Genomic DNA, 23,539 nt, shown 5'->3' on the forward strand with positions numbered 1-23,539 from the left:
GTAGTCTCTCTCGACACAGAAGAGTCCTCGTCCAGTTATTAGACTGACTGCCTCATATTTACAATTACTCCCTTCACTCTGTCTAAAATGTCCTCTTCAACCTATGGAAATGTCACCTTCTCTTTGAAATCCCAAACAGTATATCACCCTGTCCTCTATGCTTTTATCATACTTTGTTTTTCTCTCAGTACCTCGCAAGTCCCGCTTTATGCTGTAGTTAGTGGCATGGGAGACTGATCTTCCTGAGAACAGGTACTGTGTCTCATTCATCTTTGTAACAGCAGCATTTTACATACAGTATATACTAAAAAAATTTTTATTGGACTTGAATTCATCATGGCCTACTTCAAAGGCCATCCCTTCCATGAACCTTCCTTAATTAATCATTTCCATGTCCAATTTCTCCATTTTAAGTTTCTTAAGAATAGGAACCATGTTTAATTCATTTCTGAGTTCTCCGTGTCTTTTGTCCTTTACATATTAAGTGTATTTGTATTTATTGGTTAAATGAGTGAGTTAGTGACTAAAAGAAAGCCAAGTGGGGAAAGGAAGAAAGAAAGAAGGAAGGAGGAAGGTTAAATGATTTGAAAGAGAAAGAAAGGAAGAAAGAAAAGGGAAGAAAATAGACAAAATAATGAGTACAGTGAAAGGGAGAGATAATTGAGCACTATCATGGAACAAGTAGTGGAAATTGTTGCACTTTAGAGATGCTAAAATCTGATCTTCAGATATCAGCAACACATGTTATGCTACAGTGGATTACATTACCCAGCCAAAGATCATAACAGAACCCCAAATTTTCTGTCATTGGTTAATAGCTATGTGAATAAGGTGAAGACATCTATTATGTGGAAATTCCTGTTACTGGGTTCATTGTGATCCTCTGTGAAGCACTAATGGCTATCTGGTGGGAAGTTGTGATACCTCTTTGTATTGAAAGAAGATTTAAAATGTAATCCCATTTGTATATGCTTTGATAAATGCTCTTCTGAATTCTTTACATTAGGAAGAAGTGATGTGTAATACATTAAAGTTTGGGCTTTAATCATATGGACCCTAGTTTTATCTTAGATCTGTTGCTTAATAGTTTAATGTACCCTGAATAAAGTCACTTCATATCTTTTAGTCCAAGTTTCCTCATTTGTAAAATGAGATTGCTGTAAGAATTGAGAGATTGCATGTAAAATATGTTGAAAAATCTCAAAAGTATTAGCTGTTATTAAATCTAGAAGTAGACCAAATCTAATTGAAATAGTGTAACCACTGTCTAAATGAATGAAAGTTTTTGCACTTTTCCTTCTTTTCTTCTTTCATGCTATAGAAGTCATTGTCATTACAACCAGAGATGTCCAAAAGGCTCTATGTGCAGACTTTAATATGAAAATGAAGCTAGATATTGTATGTATTCCTGATGAAGCTGACATGGGAACTGCAGATTCTCTGCGCCACATATATCAGAAACTTAAGGTGAAAAACTGTTTCTTGATTTTTATTGTTTATTGAAGATAAATATCATCGTGTGTTCCCAGTGCATTGCAGTTTACAATGCTTTTTTAAAAATATGCTCTTGCATCACATACTTGTTGCCTATGTTTTAGCTGCTTTTTAGTTTGCTTACTAGTCAACATTTAGACACTTTGTTGTCATAGTCACTAGTTTCCAATATTTTTCAGTCATAGTACATCTTTATAAAAAAGATAAACTTCAGATGTACTTCAAAAGATTCCATTTATATGAAGTTTATGAATAAGCAAAATTAATACATACTGATAGAAGTCAGAGCAGCAGCTGACTCTGCAGATGAGAGATTGACTGGAAAGAAGTACAAAGGAAGTTTTAAAAATTTCAGATCCCCCATATGATAATGTCTGAATGTTTAGTCTCCTTTGATTAAGAAATTAACACAGGCATATGGATATGAGGAGATAAAGTCTCTTAACTGGTCTGTGGCCCATGAACTGAGAGAGATCCACTGTACATTGTTCTAAAATTGATGTCCTTTGGGAAAATTCGTTCTGTGTAATAATGTTGCCATCTTGTTTGCATTAGGGAGCAAAATTTCTCCTGCTATTATTGGTGACCACAAATAGATGTATTAATAGTTTCAACCTACCTATGCACTAAAGAACAAAAAATTAATGCAGATATGTACATGGCTGTCCCCCTTTATTGCAAATAGTTTACACACAGTAAAATACACAGTTATCAACTATATAGTTCAATGAGGTTATCATTACCCAAATCTAGAGCATTTCCATCACCTCTGAAAGTTCCTTTGTGCTTCATTTAAGTCAGTCCCCCACTTTTAGAGACAACTGCTATTCTGATTTCTATCACCGTATGTTAATTTTGCTTGTTCATGAACTCAGTATAAATAGAATCATAAAATTTTATTCTGGTTTCTTTTGTTCAACAATACTTCTCAGATTCATTCATATTATTGCAGGTATAACTAGTTCTTTTTTATTGCTGAGTAGTATTCCATTGAATAAATATACCACTATTTACACACTTTTCTGTTGAGGGTCATTTGGATTGTTTCTTATTTTTAGGTATTATGAATCAAGCTGCTATGAGCATTGTTCTGCAACTCTTTCTGTAAAAATATTCTGGGTTATAGGGTTTACTTTATTACAAACTACCAGATAGTTTTCTAAGTGATTGTACATTTTACACTTCCCTCAACAATGTGTGAGAACTGCATTTGCTTCACATCTTTAGCAACACTTAGTATTGTCAGTCTTTTAGTTCTGACCATTCTAGTGGATGTTATGTCATGCCGTCTCATTGTGGTTTTAACTTGCATTTCCTTGATAGTATGATGCTGATCACCTTTTCATGTAGTTATTGGCCATTTGTATATCTTCACAGAATGTCTGTTTAAGGCATTTGTCTATGTTTTTAGTTTGCCTTTATATTATTGATTATAGAAATAATTTATATATTATAGATGCAAACCTTTTGTCAGATATGTGTTGCGAATATTTTCTGCCAGTCCGTCACTTGCCTTGTTACATTCTTAATGGTGACTTTGATGACTAGAAGTTTTAAATGTTGATGAAATCCAGATTACTGATTTTTTCTTTTAGGGTTAGTGCTTTTTGTTTCCTAAGAAGTTTTTGCTTACCCCAAGCTTATAAAGATATTCTTTTGTGTTTACTTCTAGAAATGTTATGGGTATAAAGATTACTTTTTTCTATATGGATATTCAGTTGTTCCAGCATCATTTGTTAAAAAGACTTTCCTTTCTCCATTGAATTGCACTGGTGCCTGAAAATCAATTGACCATTTATGTGTGTTCTACTTCTGTTCTCTCTACTTTGTTCCATTGGTCTATTTGTCTGTCTCTACCACATTGAATAAAGTCTTGATTACTTTAACTTTACATAGTAAGTCTTGAAATCAGGTAGTGTAAAGTCTGCTAACATTGTTCCTTTTCCTTAAAATTGCCTTGGTTATTCTTGATCCTTTGCATTTCCATATAAATATTAGAATCAGTTTGCCAGTTTTTACAAAAAAAAGCTTTCTGGGATTTTGATTGGAATTGCGTTGAATCTATAGATCAATTTGGGGTGAATTGACATATTAATGTTCAGTCTTCCAATCCTTGAACATCTGTTTATTTAGATTTCCTGTAATTTCTCTCAATAGTGTTTTGGCATTTTCAGTATAGAGGTTTTGAACATCATTCAATAATTTTTTTCTTATTTCATTTCTGTTTAATGATATTGTAACTAGTATTCTATTTTCCAATTGTTTATTGCTTGTGTATAGGCATACTACTGGTCTTTGTATATTGACCTTGTTCCCTGTGGCTCTGTTAAATTGTAAATCCTTTAAGACTTTCTAATACATCATCATGTTGCCTGCAAATAAAAACAGTATTACATCTTTCTTTTTAATCTTAATGCCTTTTCTTTTTTTTATTATCTTATTGCCCTGGTCAGGGCCTACAGTGCAATGTATATAGGCATTTCCTTTTCCTTTTTGGCCTTCTTTTTTGTCTTTCTATGCTTCCACCCAAGGAGGCCTTGGTGCTTCTGATTGCAGCAGTGATTTCCAATACCATAATGTTGAGTGTGTTGCATTCTGGAGTGCAGCTGCTTATTTCTTTAGGGAAGATATGGAAAATTTCACTAGAATAATGAGAAGAGAACTCTGTTTTTTCACAGGGACAGATGCCAGGTTTATCAAGAAGCTAAGGGTGTTTAGTGGTCTTCCCAGGGGCTGTTTTAGTTATTGTCTAAAAGTTTAGAATGGAGGTATAAACTAAACTCTCTTTGCTCTCTAATCTATAAATCTTAGAAATGTTATTTTTGCCCTAGCCTGGAACTGGAGATCCTGGGAGTTTCATGCAAATGAGTTCTTACAACTCACAGAGGCTTGAAAGATAACAGTGGCAACTATTAATAGGAGAGGGCATGAGGAGAAGAGTAAAGTAATTGCCGAAAGGACATTTTACTCCCAAGTTACTACTTCTTATGGTTTTGATCACTTACTCCTTATTATAGGGCTTCCTCTTGCACCTAAGATCAGGATCCTTAATAAGTCATTCTGTACAGTCTCATTTCTTTTCCTCCCTTACCCCTTTGTTTCCACATCATTTACACAGCATCCCTTACATGTAATCCTACCTCTGAGCTTTCTTCTCAAGCTTTGGCTTGACTTTGGCTAGCAAGTTTCTGCTCTCTTTGCTATCTCTACTTTGTTTCTCCTACCAATGGCTTCTGAAATCCTGGCTTCACATCGGCTTACATTCTAACCTGGAGTAGAAGGCAAAAAGCTAACCTGTGGAGGAGCATAAGTAGACTCCTGAATAGCCATTAAGAACAGAGTAAAACCTGAGCCAAAATTCAGAACTGTCTGGTTGGGATCAGCATAAATTTGTAGGAAGCACAATGAAAATATGTGTAAACAGTTAAAAAAAAAAAGTGAGACAGCCTGAGGAGGCAGTTTCTCAGTGTTTGCTAAGGGATGTAGTGTACCTCCCAAGGGAGAAAGTTGTACCCCTAGACTCTGCCATGGTTTAAAAGCAGTGCCACTTTGAGCCAATTTATTTCTCTTTCTCTGTGCCCACAAAGCAGCTTCCTAAACATTTGGAAACTCTTTTGGTTGGTTTTCAGTAAGATTTTAGGGAAGATAAGAATATTCCCTTTGAGAGTTTTGGGTTTATTGCTTTTGGTTCTTTTATCTTTACTGACCTCCTCCAGCTTGAGTTCCCCAAATATTACTGTGAGCTTATCCCATGTGGCTTCTGCCTTTCTCAGAAGAAGAGCACAATAGTATGTTAGCTTTATTTGGCTTCTTTGTTTAAAATGTATTTTGCCATTTAAATTTATCTTTGTTGTTTGCATTGCATTTGCTAAATGTATTGCAATCCTATTTGTACGTGGAGACTTCTGTCATGTGTGCTTATAGACTCTTGGAGCTGACATCATATTTGCTGTGTTATGTTTTTTCATCTTCTTTCATTTGGTTTTATTCTTCTGGCACTGTTTTCTACCTCATTTTGCCTTATCTCATCCCACAATTTTGCTGATTTACTGGCTTCTCACTTTTTGTTTCAGCTGCCTAAACCTCTTTCCTTGACTTATCAAGTGAGATTATTGGCTCATTCATTTTCCCAGGCCCTGGGTGAGTGAGCTCCATTCTTATAACTGGTGTTGATAATATAGAAGTTCTTAGATTTTATATTTGCTTCATAATAGTATTTCATATTGACAAATGATTCAGTCTTATCTACGTCTGAACTCATTCATTTGGCAAATATTTATTCAGAGGCAATTAATAATAATGATTAAAATTGCTATTTATTAAACACCAATTGTGGACCAGTTATTTTTTTAACTTTTTACTATGGAAAATTTCAGACATGTACGGAAGTACATAGAACATTGCTCTTGTATCTGTCACCCAGCTTCAACAGTTACCAACCCATGGCAAATTTTATTTCGTCTATATTCCCACCCAACTTGCTCTCTCTCATGTTCTTTTGAAGCAAACCTCGTATATCATATTATTTCATCTGTATATATTTCAGAGTATTGCTAAGATGAGGACTTTTTAAAAACATAAAAAAGTATAATGCCATTATTTCACCTAAAAATTAATAATAATTCATTAGTTTCATCAAGTATCCAGTCAGTGTATGAGTTTCCAGTTGCCTCATAGAGTTTTTAGTGTGTTTAAATCAGGAAGCAAATAAGGACTGCATATTATAATTGATTAAAATGTCTCTTTTAATATATAGATTTTCCCTTTATCTCTTTTTTTCCCCTTACAATCTATATGTTGAAGGAACTGGGTCTTTTTCTTGTAGAGTTTCCCATAGTCTGCATTGTACTGATTGCCACCCTGTGGTGGTGTTTAAAAAGGGTTCTTCTCTCTATATTTTCTATAAATTGGTGGTTGAACCTAGAGGCTAAATCAAATTCCTATTTGGATTTTTTGGCAAGACTATTTCATAGATGGTGGTATGTTCTATCTGGAGGCACATAATTTCTGATTGTCTCTTTTTTTTGGCATTAGCGGCTGTCAATGATCGTTACCACCAGTCTGTAGTCCTTGTCTGTCCAGTCATTTGGCTATCTGAAGCTTATTTCTAGTAGATTGCTTAGGAAGGGCTCATGTAATCAGTGTTCAACAGATTATCTGCAGCCTTTATATTTATAAGCCAATTTATATGGATATAAAATCCTTGACTCACATTGTTTTCTTAAATATCTTAAGTATATTCTCTCGTTATCTTCTATTATAAAATGTTATTGTCAAAACAGTCCAAGTGAAAATCTGCTTTTCTTTCCCTTATGAGTAACTTCATCCTTTTGTCTGAATTCCCAAAGGAATTTTTATTTTTCTTTAAAATGTTGTGGTTTTACTACAAAAACCCACTGATGTTCCAAATCATGTTTTCTACATATGTCATATGTCCTTTTCCTGTGATGTTTTAGCCTTTTTTATTATTTCAGAGAAGTTCTCTAGAATTATAGTTTCAGGCATTTGTTCTGTTCTATTGCTTTGGTTTTAGTCTTTGAGACTCATATATATGCTAGATCTTTGTTGCTTATCTTCTCTTTCAGCTACTTTGCCTCAAATCCTTTTTATTTACTTATTTTTTAACTTTAAGATTTTTTTTCCTTTTTCACATTCTGTTTCCTTTAAGGCATTATGATTGTGTTTTATTCACTCTTGCTTTCTTCCTAACTTAGCTGTTATTTTGAAGTGATTTTTTTCTTTTATTTCTAATTCATTCTTGAGTTCTGTCATTTCATTTCTAACTTTTCTAATTCAGATTTACATACTGTTCTTTCACATCTTCTATCATTTCCTTATTATCTTTTTCAGTAATAACCTTGTATAGGGTTTGACTGTAATCCTTTTTTATCACTAATTTTAACCTGAAATTAGTTTGCCTAAATTTTTAGAAGGGAAGGGTGAGTCAGGATAGCTCTTCCAGTTTCATAGCTTTGGAGACCCCTCTTTTGAGATCTTCCTCCTCTGCTCTGTTACCTCCATTTTATCTGGCCTTTCTCTTTCCTTTGCACTGATTCTCCTTGTCCTGCTCAATTTGGATTCTGTTCCCAGTGATTTCTCCTCAGTGCGGGGCTTCATGTTGAAAGTGAATATTGGTTCATTAGTTTCAAGAATTCATAGGGCCAAGACTGCACCAACCCCTTCAGACCTTACTGAGAATAGATAAAGGGACTGTCTTAGGAGAGTTCAGTGGAAGAATTAGTGATTGAATCTTAGTCTCTCCAAAGCCTAAGCTCTTAACTAGTATACTGTGCCATATAGTCTGGGTTAAAGGTAAGAATAGAATATGTACTTTATCCTGTAGGGATACTTTGAAGGATCATTATCAGGTTAATATTTTAGAAATATCACTGCATGAGTGAGGAGAGCCAGAGAGACCACTGGGAGGCTACTGCAGCAGTCTGATAAGAACTGAGGAAGGACCAAACCAAGGCATTGGCAGTGGTAATAGAGAGTTGGGGACAAATTGGGGAATATTTAGAATTTTTAAGACTAACTGGGTATGGGAGATTAATGAAGGCAGGGTCAAGCGTGACTCCCAGGTTTCAAGCAAGAGTAACTGGATGTATGGTGGTGACATTCACAAATTTAGAGGCTACAGGGCAAGGAATAAGTTTATAGGGATAATAAGCTGTGTAACTGCATTTAGCTTACTAAATATACTTTGCCTTTGCAATTTCACAAATGGATATTTGCATATCTACCTGGAACACTTCAGTTCCCTTTATCCCTACCTAAATAACTAATTCCTGATGATCTGTCTTAACCTGGATTTCCCCCCCAAAACAGAGCCTAAGATAAGGGTATGTGTACGGGTAGTTTATTTTGAGAAGTGATCTCAAGGAACAGGAGTCGGATTTGGAAAGAGTTATATAGGGAAATAGGGAAAGCCAATCTAATTGTTTGTTATGGATTTGGTTACCACTGTGGGCAACTGAGGCTTCTACTGGAGACCTTCTGAGGGGCCATGTGAAATATACCTCAGAAAAATTGCCCAAGACTTGGAAAAGAGGAGTATTTATTCACTGGCTTTCTTTACCCATTAGTCAAAGCTTGCCCCATGGATATACATTTCCTCACACTTCAAGATTTGCATGTGTGCCAGAATGACTGAGTGGGTTCCAACAAGTATCCCACATGGTGGTTGCTGGAAATCTCACAGCAGAAAGTGAGAGATGACTGATGCACAAAGTAAAATGCTGTCAGGTTACATAGCTGATGGCCAGAGCAATGGCTGGAATAAAAAGATGGACCCACAGAATGTGAGACGGATCATAAGAGATGTCTTACTCATCTTTCAGGGTTTGACTTAAACTTCCTTGCCCTGGAAGCCTTCCTCAGCCTCCAAAGATAAATTAATTGCCCCTCTTAATTGTTCCCTAAGCACCCTGTTGTTATCCTTATTATATAACATTTTAATATAAAATAGTGCTATAATTCCTATTATCTGTTTCCCTCTCTTCCTATCTCTTGATAGTTTGGGACAGAATTAGAGTCCAAGGGAACAATTTTCTTATTTCAAATGAGAGAAACTAAAGGATAGTAAAGGATTAGACCATCCACTTTAAATATTAAAGGCTATAAGGACCTAGATGGTTGGAATTTTACATTATTAACTCTAGAATCTACAGTGCCCAGAGCAAAGTTTGGCACTTATTACTGGTCAAAATACAATTTTTTTTGAATAGGTGAATGAATGTATGATGAATGAATGAATGAATGAATTGATGGATAAAAAAAAAAAGTTCAGTTTGAGACCTGTTAAGAGTTAGATTCTACTGGGATATCTAGCAGATAGTTGATAAACTTACGTAGAATTCAGGGAGAAGATCTGAGCTAGAGATATAGGACAAGAGTCATCAGCTTCTAAGTGATAGCTGAAGGCATGAAGTAAACCATCTTTCCCACAAGAATGAGTAGAGTAAATAAAGAAAAGACAGAGTACAGAAGGCCTAAGGAAATACTAATACTTAATAGATAGGTAGAAGAAGAAAACCCTCTGAAAGAGTTAAGAGAGACACTCGTGATTGTGGATGTTTTAAAATAATAGATAAATAATATCTAATACACACATGTGGTTCAGACATTTTTAAAGGTATAAAAAGGATTATGGTAAAATGCTTTCCTTTCTTCCCTATCTACCAACCACCCAGATCTGCATATTAGCAGTCACTGTTATTAGTTTCTTATACTTTGAGGGTGTTTTTAGGATGGCAGCAACTTGAACATGTTTATATGAGAGTAAAAGGGACAGTAGAGAAGTATAGAAGAAAGGAGTTAATGATGGATCAAGTCCCCAAGGAGACAAGAAGGAATAATGGTATAGTTTTGGGCAGGAGGAAGGCTACATCTTCCCCTGACATGAGAGGAAAGGAGAGAAGAGAAGCCTCAAATGCAGATCAGGAAGGAGAGCAGAAGTTAAAATAATTTACTCCTGAGGCCTCTATATTCTTGATAAAGTAGGAGGAAGAGTTGTCTGTTGAGAATGTGAGAAGAGGAAGGTGATGGGATTGGGACCTGGGAGTAATGAAGTTTTAGAATTGCCACTTGAAAATGGAAGAGGGCTGACTAGGGACACTGAGTTACATCAGTGACTAGTTATATCAGGGGTGTAACTGAGGTTGAAGAATATACATTTACAGTTACTGCAGTTAATACAGTTGTGGGGTTTTTTCTTTCTTTCTTTGCCCCCTCCCCCTCACCATTGCTCAGGTGTCTAGATATAGAGGAGAAGACATGTTTGAATTGATCTGGGATATTCTGGGATATGGGTGAGGACAGCATTTGTACCCACTGGAGAGAGTAGAAAACTGAGACTGGGAAAAATGAGATTTAGCTAAGGGCTCAATAGACAAAGGCCTTCTTTCTCTTTATGGCATGAACTTGGCAGAAACTTTCTTCCCAGAGCCAGTTCCTCCAGATTGGATCTGAGTCCTGGGTGAGAGTTTAATCCATTCCTTTTCTGTGGGATAGCTAGTTTGCTTTCATTTCGTTAACTATGTACACTGCTACAGTGGACATCCTTGCACCAGTTTGTTTGTGCTCTTGTGATGATAGACACCTGAAGCTATGTGTGGGTTGTAAGTTATGTGCATGTCCAGCTTTACTAGATATTGGCAAAGTGTTCTCCAAAGTAGTCATACTAGTCTACATTCCCACCAGTAGTATGAATTAGAGTTCTGGTTTCTCCTTCTCCTCACTAACAACTGGTGTTCTCAGACTTTTAAGTTTTCAATAATACGATGGGTGTGAAATGATACCTCACTGTTGGTTTAACTTTGAAATTTCATTGATTACTTGAGAGTTTTTTGCTAGGTATATTGGGTACTTTCCTTTTCAGTGAATTTCCTGTTCATATCATTTGCCCACTTTTTGTTTGGGTTGTTTATCTTTTTCTTACTGATTTGTATATACTCACTATGTTCTGTATATTAATCCTCTACCAGTTATATGGGTTATATGGGCAATTTCCCCCCAAGTCTGTCACCTCTATTTTCTCTTTGTTTATAGTATCTTTTGTCATACAGAAGTCTTAAGCATTTTTTGTGGTTACCTAGATCAGTCTTTTCCATTATGGTCAGTGTTTTTGTGTCTGTCTTAATAGACTCCTGCCATCTAAAACTTTACAATTTTGCTTTTCATATTTTGATTTGTAAACCAGTATTTATATTTGCATATGACTTGAAATACATAGCTAATTTTATCTTTTTTTCCAAATGAATAGTTGGTTATCTCAGCACAATTTGTTGAATAATCTTTCTCTCCCTGATTAGTACCAAGCTCCACATATGCGTGGGACTACTTCTAAGCTTTCTCTTCTGTTCCACTAGTCTAGTTGTCTTTTCCTTCACCAATACCCTATTGTTTGAATTACCATAGCTTTATAGAAATTCTGTCTAGTAGGATGACTCCTCTACCTCACCTTATTATAATTTTTCTTTAAAGTTGTCTTGGCTATTCTTCACTTTTGACATGAATTTTAGTATCAGCCATGAAAAATCTTCTCTTGGTGTTTGATTGGAATTACAGTGATTTTCAGATTAATTTGAGAGAGTTGGCATTTTTTAATACTGAGTTTTTCTATTCCTTGCCCGTAATATATTTCTCTTTATTAAGAATACTTTTGTGTTTTTAAGTAAAGTTTGATAGTTTACTATAAAAATGTCTTACACATCTTCTGTTAAATTTATTGGTAGATGCTTTCTAGTGTTGTTATTGCAAATGGTATTTTTTTCTTTTTTTTTTTTAAACATGGTATTTTTTTTTAAAGGTCCACACATTATATTTGGTTATATCTTTTTAGTTTCTTTTACTTTAGAACAGTCTCCTCTCCACTTGATTTTTTCCTTATGCCATTGACTTATCAAATTAAAACAAGTTATTTATCCTATAGAGTCCCCATCCCTAGTGTGTCTGATTGCTTTCTATTGATGTCATTTGACTTTTTTTTTGATTAACATTTTGTTTTTTTTTTAAATTGAGGTATAATTGACATGAAATATTATATTAGTTTCAGGTATACAGTATAATGATTCCATATTTGTATATATTGTGAGATGATCACAATAAGTCTAGTTAACATTTGTCACCATACATAGTTACAGAATTTTTTTTTCCTGTGATGAGAACTTTAAAGATCTACTCTTAGCAGCTTTCTTTTCTTTTCTTTCCTTTTTAAGAAAGTTTTTGCTTTTGTTTTTAGTGCAGGTACTGGGAATTGAGCCCAGGACCTGGGGTGTGGTAAGCATGCACTCTATCACTAAGGTATCCCCCACCTTAGCAACTTTCAAATATGCAATACAATATCATTAACTATAGTCACCATGCTGTGCGTCAAATCTCCATGATTTATTTATTTTATAACTAAAAGTTTGTACCTTTTGACTCCCTTTACCTATTTCCCCTACCTCCCACTCCCTACCTCTGGTAGCTACCAATTTGTTCTCTGTATCTATAAGCTTGGCTTTTTTGTTGTTTTTAGACTCCATAATAAGTGAGATCATACAGTATTTGTCTTTCTCTGTTTGACTTATTTCATTTAGTATAATGCCTTTGAGGTCCACCCATGTTGTTGCAAATGTCAAGATTTCTTTCTTTTTTATGGCTGAATAATATTCCATTGTGTGTGTGTGTGTGTATCTCCCATTTTCTTTATCTGTTCATCTGTCAACGGACACCAGTTGCTTCCATATCTTGACAATTGTAAATAATGCTGCAATGAACATTAGCTAATTTGTTTTATCTTTTTCAGTATTTTCTTGCAAACTGGAATTTGGATCTAAATGTTGATTAGATTCAGTTTCAACTTTTTTGGTAGTAATATTTCATATGTATACTTCATATTACATTATATCTATATCTGAAATCAGATATTTCTTTAAAAAGCCTTGATTTTCTTATGTATAGCCTTTGACATGTCAGTCATTCCTCAATAAAATGGTTAAAAAAGGAAAGCCCTGGTTTCTTTTTGTGGAACATGATGTTTATGGTCTATAGCCTGAGCTCTAGGAGAAATAGAAGCTTTTAAATCTTATTGTAATTGATTTTTCAGTCTTTTCTTTTATAGTTGGTGATTTCTGTGCCTTGTTAAAGAAATTCTTCTGTATTCTGAGGTCTTAAAGATATTTTCTTATTATCTCTTATAAAAGTTTTAGTCTTGCTTTTCACATTTCAGGCTCTAAGTCACTTATAATCTCTCCATTTAGTTCAGTCTTTTTAAATAAATCTCAATAAAGTTTTGTAATTTTCTTCATAAAAATCTTATTTCTCTTTTGTTAGATTTGATCCCAGATTGTGTTTTCATCCTCTCTTTTTATTAGTATGTATATTGTTAATGTAAATATTACATATGTAACTTAAAAAATAGTTTTACAAGACTTAGAGTGAAGGACAAGGGTTTCCTGCAGTGTCCTTCCTCATTCATTATTTCTGCTCTTCAGAGGCAATTGCTTTCAACTTTTTTTTCTTTCTTCTGATAATATCCTTAATATTTCTAAGTAACATATTTATACTACTTTTTAAAAATTTTTAGACAGTATCTATTGAATTTCTAGTATGGAGAATAAGGATTTTGTAAATGATTTTGTAAAGCTTTTATTTATTTTATTTTTTATTATTTGGGGGGAGGTAATTAGGTTTTTATTCACTTATTTATCTTTAGGGGAGGTACTGGGGATTGAATCCAGGACCTTGTGCATGCTAGGCAAGCACTCTACCACTGAGCTATACCTTCCCGCCCAGAAAGTAAAGATTTGACTCATTTAACACCCTGTCTGCTCTCCACCGCCATGTACATATGCAAGTTCCCTTACCCTAATCTTTCCAATATAGTAACATCATAATTTTTATTAAGTCAGTTATGAGGACTTATTTATAGTTTAGCCATATAGTGTTATATTACATTTAAAAAATCTTTATAATTTATATATGATAAAATACACCCACTTTAAGTGTACGGTTTGATTTTTTTTTAAGTCAGGTTTATGAAAGTATGAGTTACTACAGTAAAATTCAGCCTTTTTAGTGTACTGAGTTTTGACAAATGTATTGTGGTGGTATAACTACTACCACAGTAAAGATATGGAAGAAGAATTTTGTCATCTCTTCCAAGTTTCTACTTCCTTTTTTCATACAGTGTTTTGTTTTTCTTAAACTTTTAAATTTACTTAGTTTTCTGTTTCTATCACTAATTTATCCTCAGATCCTTTAAAAGGAACATAAATGTATAAGTATGTTTAAATACATCAGGTATTCTGTCAATTACTCTTTTTTTTTCCTTTGAGATAACCCTCCTGGAAGCCATCCATTCTCTCTTCAAATTTCCACTGGTTGCTCTTATCTAAGCCTGCTGTAGATCTGTCATCGTGGGACTTCTCTTCACCAACATTCTGGGAATTCCCTTATCTCTCCTGTGTTGGATGTCCTGGTTCCTAGATCCCATGTTTCCCACTTTCTTGGTTTACTGCCTCATTTTAAAGGAACCCAATCCTTTTGGCTTTTTAAAAGAGAACATAGAAGGTAAATATTTTGAGAACTTGCATGTTTGATAATGTTTGTTTCATTCTTACTCTTGAATGATAATTCTAGATAACTAGAATTCTAGTTTAGAAATAATATTCTCTCAGAACTTTTTGTCCCAAGACCAGACAGACAAACTACTTTGATGACTTCCTGTGCTATAGGTAAATTTTTTTTTCTCCAAAATTTACCCTTTCACTGAGGTCCCATTTATGCAGTGCCTCAGTTCAAACTCCCTGCTTTCTTATCAGCTTCAAGCTACATCTTTTGGCCCAGTGTAACATTTAATAACCCAGTTAGGGCAGCCAAGATTTCAACGTAGTTTTCATTTCCTTCTTCAAGTCTGGCTCTTGGTATTTTCTTATTCTTTCTTGTAAGTTTGAATATATTTGGAGTAATTTATTTGTTACTGTCTTTTCCAAAAATTTTAGGTGTTTGTAACAATTTTGAGGTTCCTAGTCCACCAGTTTTCCAACACCGGAAGCCTCCATGCTAAACATTTAACATGCATTATTTCATCTGCTCCTCCAGCTATACTCTGAGGTAGATGCTATCTTTCTCCCCATTTTGCAGATGAGAAAAGTAGGGCTCAGAGAGGTTGAATAACTTGCCTAAAGTTCAGGTGGAAAGAAGACTGTGCATTAGGTGCCATAGTCTCCGTAAATGCACTGAGTAGTCAAGGGATTACTAGGATAATGTCTGCTAGGTACAGTCAGATGGCACTTAACCTCAGTGGAAATTGAATTTTTATTCGTGGGTGCAGTAGTGGAGTGGATTAGGGGCATGGTAGAGTTAGAAGAGTACTCTGTGCCCTCTACAGTAGTATCAGGAAACACTAGTTGGATCTGCTTATTGAAGAGGGAATGCTTCATGAATATCACTTTCTAGTTGAGTCTAACTGAAGAACAGGAATTTGTGATAGTGAGGTGATGAGGGGGGATAGATATTCCCAGTGTGGAGGGAGAGGCTAGAATAGCTCCAGAAAAAAACATGAAAATGTTGGTAGATTTTATTGAAGAATTACTACAAAGCTGAGATATGAGGGGTTATTTTTAGCTCCAAATTGTGTGATCTAAAGGCCTTTCTCAGTGTTAAGCATTTACCTTTCAATTTATACCCAAATCTATAATTTTTTGAGCTATACTAAAAAAGCAAACACATCAATTAAGTATCTTAATTGGTAGTTTTCTCTCTGGGTGGCAGCCTGAATTATATACATTTGAGGTTAATTTGATCCTTTTCTTAAAAAGTTGAACAATTTGGGAGAGAACAGAAAAGCAGATAAAAATTGTAGCTGAGAAGCAACAGGGGCCTGCTTTGCAGAAACAGCTCATTATTCATACAAGATCTCTTATCTGTAGCCAGTTGAGCACTTTTGAGGATAGTTAAATTTGCTAAAGCTTTATAAATGACTGCATTTGAGAAATTAATTAATTTACTTCAGAACCCTGGTTTCTGTTTTTAGAGACACCCTAAAGTGGAAGTTAATTTATTAGCTAAATATGAGGATGTAAATTTTATTTTCCTTTGAGTTACACAGAACGTTTGCTCTGAAGATTGCAAGGGAGATCTTTCATATTTACTGTGTGTATCTGACTTCGTGGATTTCTGATCCCCACAGCCACCATGAAGGGTAGATGGTATTATTATTTTTTGCATTTGAGAAACTTGATACTCAGATAGCTTAAATAACCTGCCGCATATCCCACTCATGGTTAGGTGCTGAGCCAGAGCTAGAACCGAGTCCTGGGTTTTGAGATGCAATCATGCATCTCAAATGCTGCTGTTTTTTTCACTCTGTCATATTGCTTCCAAAAGACAAGCATCAGTTGTCTTTATACCTACTCTAACTCATGACTCTTGGCTTCAGGACAAATTTGGTCTGGTATTTTCAAAATTACATTTCCTCTTCTTTTTGGGTCTGTGGGATTGGTAGTTGTTTTTATGTATGGAACGTTTTAAAGTATGCAATTCAGTGGTCCTTAGTATGTATAGAACTCTTAAATAAATATTTTTGTGTAAAACATTTTAAAATCTCCTAACAAGACTCACGGGAACTATGTAGTATCCCTGTCTTCTAAGAGTGTCATGGTTGCTGTGTGTATCTTTCTCTAAGTGGAGGGAGACCCAGTGTTGTAGGAAGACTTTCTGTCCTGTCTAGATCATATGAGCAAGAAGCCTAGCTCTTCTTGAGCAAGAAGAGCTCTGTCTCTTGGGCAGGAAGTAAGGATGCAGTCTGTGATCAGCACGTAAAGCAAAGCTGGCTGACTCCTTGGACGTTGAGCCTTACATTAGATGCTCCTCTGACTGAAGTAATTGGCCTCTGGTGCCGTCTTTGTATTTTAGAAACAGTGCTATTATTCCTTAGGTACATGTTTTGAGAATAGGTTAGTGAAGTATATTTAAGAGACCTTAGGCCGACTAAATCTATAGTGGAGTTCTGTAGCCTGTGTTTAAAGCACTTATATTGTAGTTATCATGGCTTCTTTTAATTTAGAGATTGCAAAGCTGATAATTTTCTATTTAATCTAGTCAGGAATCTTTCTTTGGCCTCAGGCAAGCCTCATTTACCCTCTGCCTCAGTTTCACAACCAAGAAAACAGGGATAATGATTCTAGCACACTGCTTAGAGGTTTTGTTACTTAAGTCCTTTGATGTAGAAAAAGAACTATTGTTAATGTCTTATGAAACAGCTAACATGCTACAACAAAGAAGAAATTATGCTGATGAAATCCCCATCCTAGAGACAGCTTATTAGAAAGATTGAACATATGTGCTATTTTTAGATGTTCAGAAGGCTAAGTGCAAGTTATTTTCAGTTGAGTGTTTGATGTCTTTATCAAATTACAAATCTCTGTTATTCTTTCCTGGAACCTTTCATTTTGCCCAAGGATTTGTTTTTGGCAGATTTCTATCTGCTTGAAAAGAATGAGTACAATTTGGTCAGGGGAAGATCTGAGAACTTGGCCCCAACTTGCTTGAAGGCTTTTTTAAGTGGCAACTTTCCTTCTTGTGACTGCTTTGGTGGGCTGAGGTTCCCTGGGAGGGCCTTATGTCCCTGATGATTCCTTCATTGAGCCTGCTGGTGGCATAGCTATGACAGAAATTATGACAAAAACAAGTTAAAGAATTAGATGAGGGAATTTCTGAACCTTTTTTCCCCCCAGGAAATCTTGATGGAACTTTTTTCTTTACTGTACTAATTTATATGTGTATCCACAAGCTTGAAATGTTTTCGTCTTACCCTTATTGGAACTCTGGTCTGTAGGATGGGATTTCTGCAGCCCTGTACTGCGTTTGGTAGCTAGAAAACTTGCAAGCTTTATGTGAGCTTGACTCCTGTGTCTCTTTCCTTCTCTAGGGAAAGTTTCATGGAATGGGGGCTGTAGAGTAGGGCAGAAATGTAATAGCTAGAACCATGATAGAAGTTCCAGGCTGTCATCATAAACTCTGTTTATCTTTGGGTAACAAGCAGCCTACATGGCTTAGATTTTCGGAAACTCTTGAAACGGCCACCTATCCTGCTCTGAATCATAAGGTGACACCATAGCCTGACTAGAGAAATGGACCCATATGTACAGTTTGAAGAAAGTCAATAAGCATTCTGTCATCATGACCAGGGAGTTCACTTGAGCTAGCCTGTAGTTACCCAACCTTTTTCCAGTTCCTACCTTAGGCATCATCTGTTCCAACAAGCTTTCCCTGACTTTCTAAGACTGGATTAGCTGCCACTTGTCCATAATTGCACAGAGGATTTAAATTATCTGTTATATCGTCTCCCTGCTCTAGATGGTGGGATAAGAACCATATCTGAACCTGTCATAGAGAGGATGTTCAATATTTGTTTGTTAAATAAATGAATGACAGATAGAGGTAAGCTCTTTGTTAACATTTGGAACAAGTTTCTTATTCCTTTAATATAGACACAGATGTTTATGTGGGCCTAAGCCTGAGTGAATGAGTTTCATTGATTGTAGACCAGAGGTGTTGCTTAATGCAAGTTCCTTAAGAATTCTGAAGGTTTTGCTCCATTGTCTTTACCTTCCAGTGTTGTTGAGAGGCTCTAAGCTTTTATAATTACTAATCTTTTGAATGTGATCAGCATTTTCCTCTGGAAATTTGAACATCTTTTCTTTGTCCCAAATGTTCTGAAATTTCATGATAATGTGCTTTTGTGTGAATCTTTTTTATCCATGTGAGTCCCCCACTCAGTGAAACCATTCAACTCGGATATTCATGTCCTTCAGTTTAGGGGAACTTTTTAAAAAAATCATTTTGTTCATGATTCTTCTCTTTTTTCTGTTCTTTTTTTTTTTTTCCTGGAAACTTATTATTCTGATAATGGATCTCTTAGACTGGTACTCTAATTTTCTTATCTTTTCTCTCATATTTTTCATTTCTTAATTTTTTTGCTCAAGTTTTGTATATGGATAGGGCATGTTGCCTGTGAGCCTTACTATAGGGTTGTATGGTGATACGGCTGGGCTCTTTCAGGGGAATCTCTTATATCTGTATCTTTAAGTTTTTTTCTCTTGGGTTACTCAGATTTCCCAGAGTTAGCTATTAAATTCTCCTGCCTGAAGGTAAAAGACCTGGCTGCTGGCGTTCTAGGAAATGAATGAGGATCAGGGTTGGGGTTGGGGCAGGAGGGGACGTGGGTGTCTCAGAATCTGGTATACATTCTTTTTTAAATCCTGCCTTTCTATAAGATGCATCCCTGCTCATTAATGCCAGCTGTGATTATGCTTTTCTAGTCCAGGTATCCTCTGTTTTATTCTCTTCAGCCGTCTGCCGTGGTCAGACCTGTGTAGTAGTCAGGTTACGCAGAGTAGAAAAGAGGGATCCTTCAAAAGGCCTTCCTTATTTTAACTCCTCCCTTCCCAGCTTTCTACCTATATCAGCTTCTGAGCCTTTTGGGTATAAATTGAGTTGGTTCTCAGTTTTCTACAACTGACTTAGGAGTCTTTTTTTCGATGTTGTCTCATCTCCCATTTTTCCTGTTTTTGTGCATTTATGTCCATTTGAAAAATCCTATTACTATTACTTCATTGATGTTTTGGGAAAGGAAAATAAAGTTGTGCCTTTTCAATCCATCATCTTTACCTAAAACTTTCACAGTCTCTAAAGAAGGAAAAGAGCTGACAAGGGAGTACAATAGCTGACTGCAACAAGAAGGGTAGGTGATTTTGTCTGTTGTCATGTTCATGTCATGAGCTAAGATAATGGAGTGAGAGAAATGGCCTGGAAATGGTAATGAGTAAGGAGTTTACCTACTCTACTTCTGAACCTTTTGGTTGGAGGACAGAATGAAAGACAGAGGAATGTCCTAAACAGTTCCTTTGTTGCTTTTATAATCAAGAGTGATAGATTCTTAAGACCTTAGAATTAGAAAAGACTTATAAAGACATCTAATCTAATCTTTTACCCTCCATAAGAATTTATTCTTGAGCATTTCCCATGGAGATTATACTAGGCTGTGTTTGAAAATCTCCAGTGAGTATTTCTCATGAGGTTCTAGATCTTAGAAAGTTTTTAATAATGTTGAACTCATCAGTGCTCCTCTTAAATTTCTACTTTTTCTTCATATTCTGTCCTTGAACAATCAAAACACATGACCTTCCTCTTCCAGTGGCAGCCTTTCAGTTCTTCTCTTCTGTTTAAGGATCGCTAGTTCCCATGATTTTCAGACCTTTCAGCATCCATCCTTGCAACTTCCTCTGACCTCTCTGATTTGTTAGTGTCTCTTTCAAAATGTGATGTTCAGAAATGTGGTTTGAACAATGCAGGTCATAGTGATATTTACATTCTCTGTTCTGGAGGTCATTATTGTAAGAGAGTTATTAAATTTTTAATTAAAGTATAATTGACTTACAATATTGTATTAGTTTCAGGTGTATAACAGTGATTTGATATTTTTATACATTAAAAATGATCAGCACATATTTAATTAATTAATTTCAATAAAAGCAAAGTCTTACAGATAACATTAAGTTTGTCCATTTTGTCTTCCACAATTTATTATACCGATCATGTTTTTCCAATTTTAACTATATGCCAATGTAAAACCTTTTTCAGTACACACAGTCTTTATCCCTGCAAAGTCCTTGGGTGTATTTTTGAGACATATTTCTGCCAAAAATAAATTATGGCCATTCATTTCATAAAAAAAAAAAAAAAGTCTTACAATCATACAGTACTTTATAATTTTCAAGTATCATATATAAGTTATTTTGAAATATAACCCATCTTCTAGTTTTTCATCAACTGTGATTTAGTTTCAAATAGCAAGATGCCTGACCAAGTTTAAATGTGACTTAAGTATTTTTAAAGAGGGCATAGATTCATTTAGTGCCATAAGTATTGTTAGGGTGTGTGTGAATGTGTGTGTGAGCATGCATTTTGGAAGGCAATGTGATGGCAAAGGGGTGGATCACATAGTATTTTTGAGTCAATTTTTTTGTCTATAAAATGGGTTTAACTATATTGATATTTTAGAATTACATGAGAATTAAATGAAATAAAGTATGTGTAAGAGCTTTGTAAGAGGTAAAATGCTATCCAGTTTGAAGTTACTTGTTTTTGCCGTCAACTTAAAGATAGTGTAGCCTTCTAGAATCAGTTGAACTGATGGTAGCAGGTAGAGCATAACCAGTTTCCAAACTGGAATCTTTATGGATTGGAATTCTGAAATTTTGTGATTAGTCAGAATATTGCTGAGAAGGTGTTCAGAGATACATCCTTTAATGAATAAACTCAGATAGTAACTTTTTCTTTAGCAGAATAGTTCGCTGGTTAAGGAGTTTTGTGCCTGCTGACTTCTCTGATTAACTGAGAATTGCCATACATGCAGTACATGGATTATTGCTTTTGAAAGAATTCAAGTTTATTTATTTTTTAAATTTATTTTTAATTGAAGTATAGTTGATATAAATATAAGTTATAGGTGTATAATATAGTGATTCATGATTTTTAAAGTTTATACTGCATTTATAGATACTATAAAATATTACAATGTAATCTCCATGTTGTACAGAAAGAATTCAAGTGTAATTAAATGTGCCAAGCCTCAAAATTAGACTTATATAATTTAATCTTTCGTGATGATTCCCAAAGTGGATTAGAAACTCAAGACTTTAAGGTCACCACCATTATTAAAGCCAATGAACCCAGAGCATAGCTCAGATAAAGACTTGAGACTAGCTTGACCCTTGTAATCATACAGTTTTGTGCTGTGAAGGACTTCAGAGTTGGAGCAGCCCTCTCATCTTATGGATGAGGAAACAGAGGCCCAGTGAGGGAATAACTTATTCAAAGTCATATGTGGAATTAATAGGAAAAGAAAAAATACCTAATCTCAGAAGTAACTTTTTGGGGATGATAAGATCCTGATTTTAGTTTCTTTCTTTTTTTTTCTAACTTGTTAGTTGTCTTTTTCTCATACTGTTATAAACTCCCCTTTATCACAACCCTCTGCTGATCTTCTAAGCTTTCTGGTTTCTAAGTAAACTGGGCACTATTTATTTCTGTCATATACCTCAGGATAAAGTTAATACTTAAGTTACAGAGCATATTCCATTGTCTTGAAATGAGGCAATGATATTTTTATCCTGTGGAGTACTTGTGTTTGACCAAAGAAAAATAATGAAATTATTTAATGTAAATTAAAAATAATAAATTATTTCAAGGTAAAGATTTTACCTGAGAGACCAAAAAGCCTTTGTTATTTCTCTATTAATATCACTGCATTTGGAGATTAAAATTAAATTACAGCTATATAAATCCTGGAAGAGAAGTGATTAGCATTTTTATATAGAACTTATTTAATAGAATGAATACATTCTCTGTTTTTAGCTACACATAGGAAAGATAAATAGAATTCTTCTATTTTTCTTAACCTGAAGAGGAAAACTTACTGTAGGAAGGTGCATGAACTATAAATATTAGAACTATAAATGTTGAACCTCCATTTTAAAACTATAAATCTAGCATATCACCCTCTAGCCGTGCCATCTAGTACAGCAGCATCGGACATCTTTCCTTTCAGATATCTCTGCCAGAATTCTTTGGAGGCAGTAGGTTTGTTCCCTACCTCACTGCTTTAGGAAGCTGCCAAATTACCTCTGTGATACCTGTCCTAACTTTGAACAGTCATAATCTCTACAGAGGGGCACTCAGCTCTGTCAGAAAGTATGATGTTTCTAAACATCTAAAATTGGATTTTTTACATAAGATGAGACACTATAAACCTCCTTGAAGAAAACATAGGCAAAACATTCTCTGACATAAATCTTAGCAATGTTTTCCTAGGCCAGTCTACCCAGGCAATAGAAATAAAAGCAAAAATAAACAAGTGGTACCTAATTAAACTTAAAAGCTTTGCACAGCGAAGGAAACTGTAAACAAAACAAAGAGACAACCTACAGAATGGGAGAAAATATTTGCAAGTGATGTGACTGACAAGGGCTTAATTTCCAGAATATATAGATAGCTCATACAACTTAATAACAAACAAACAAACAAAAAAACCCAATCCAAAAATGGCAGAAGACCTAAACAAGCAATTCTCCAGTGAAGACATACAAATGGCCAATAGGCACATGAAAAATGCTCAATGTCACTAATTATCAGAGAAATGCAAATCAAAACTACAACGAGATATCACCTCACACCAGTCAGAATGGCCATAATTAAAAAGTTCGCAAATGATAAATGCTGGAGAGGATATGGAGAAAAGGGAACCTTCCTACACTGTTGGTGGGAATGCAGTTTGGTGCAGCCATTATGGTAAACATTATGGAGATTCCTTAAAAAACAAAAATAGACTTACCATTTGACCCAGCAATCCATTCCTGGGCATATATCCAGAGGAAGCTCTAATTCAAAAAGATACGTGCACCCCAATGTTCATAGCAGCACTATTTACAATAGCCAAGACATGGAAATAACCTAAATGTTCATCTACAGATGACTGGATAAAGATGTTGTGATA

The 23,539-nt window shown here is 35.0% G+C and overlaps 1 protein-coding gene across 4 annotated transcripts in view; it reads left to right on the plus strand.

Annotated features, from left to right (window-relative positions):
* The window catches only part of EIF2B3 (eukaryotic translation initiation factor 2B subunit gamma), a 104,767-nt gene that overhangs the window by 5,695 nt on the left and 75,533 nt on the right, over positions 1-23,539 (plus strand). For all 4 annotated transcript variants that reach the window (XM_010982272.3, XM_010982267.3, XM_010982271.3 and 1 more), the window contains one exon: positions 1,322-1,467. In XM_010982272.3, coding sequence (XP_010980574.1) covers positions 1,322-1,467 — 146 coding nt within the window. The remainder of the gene's footprint in view (positions 1-1,321; positions 1,468-23,539) is intronic.

Source organism: Camelus dromedarius, chromosome 14, assembly GCF_036321535.1.
Source record: "Camelus dromedarius isolate mCamDro1 chromosome 14, mCamDro1.pat, whole genome shotgun sequence".
In the NCBI taxonomy this organism is placed as follows: Eukaryota; Metazoa; Chordata; class Mammalia; order Artiodactyla; family Camelidae; genus Camelus; species Camelus dromedarius.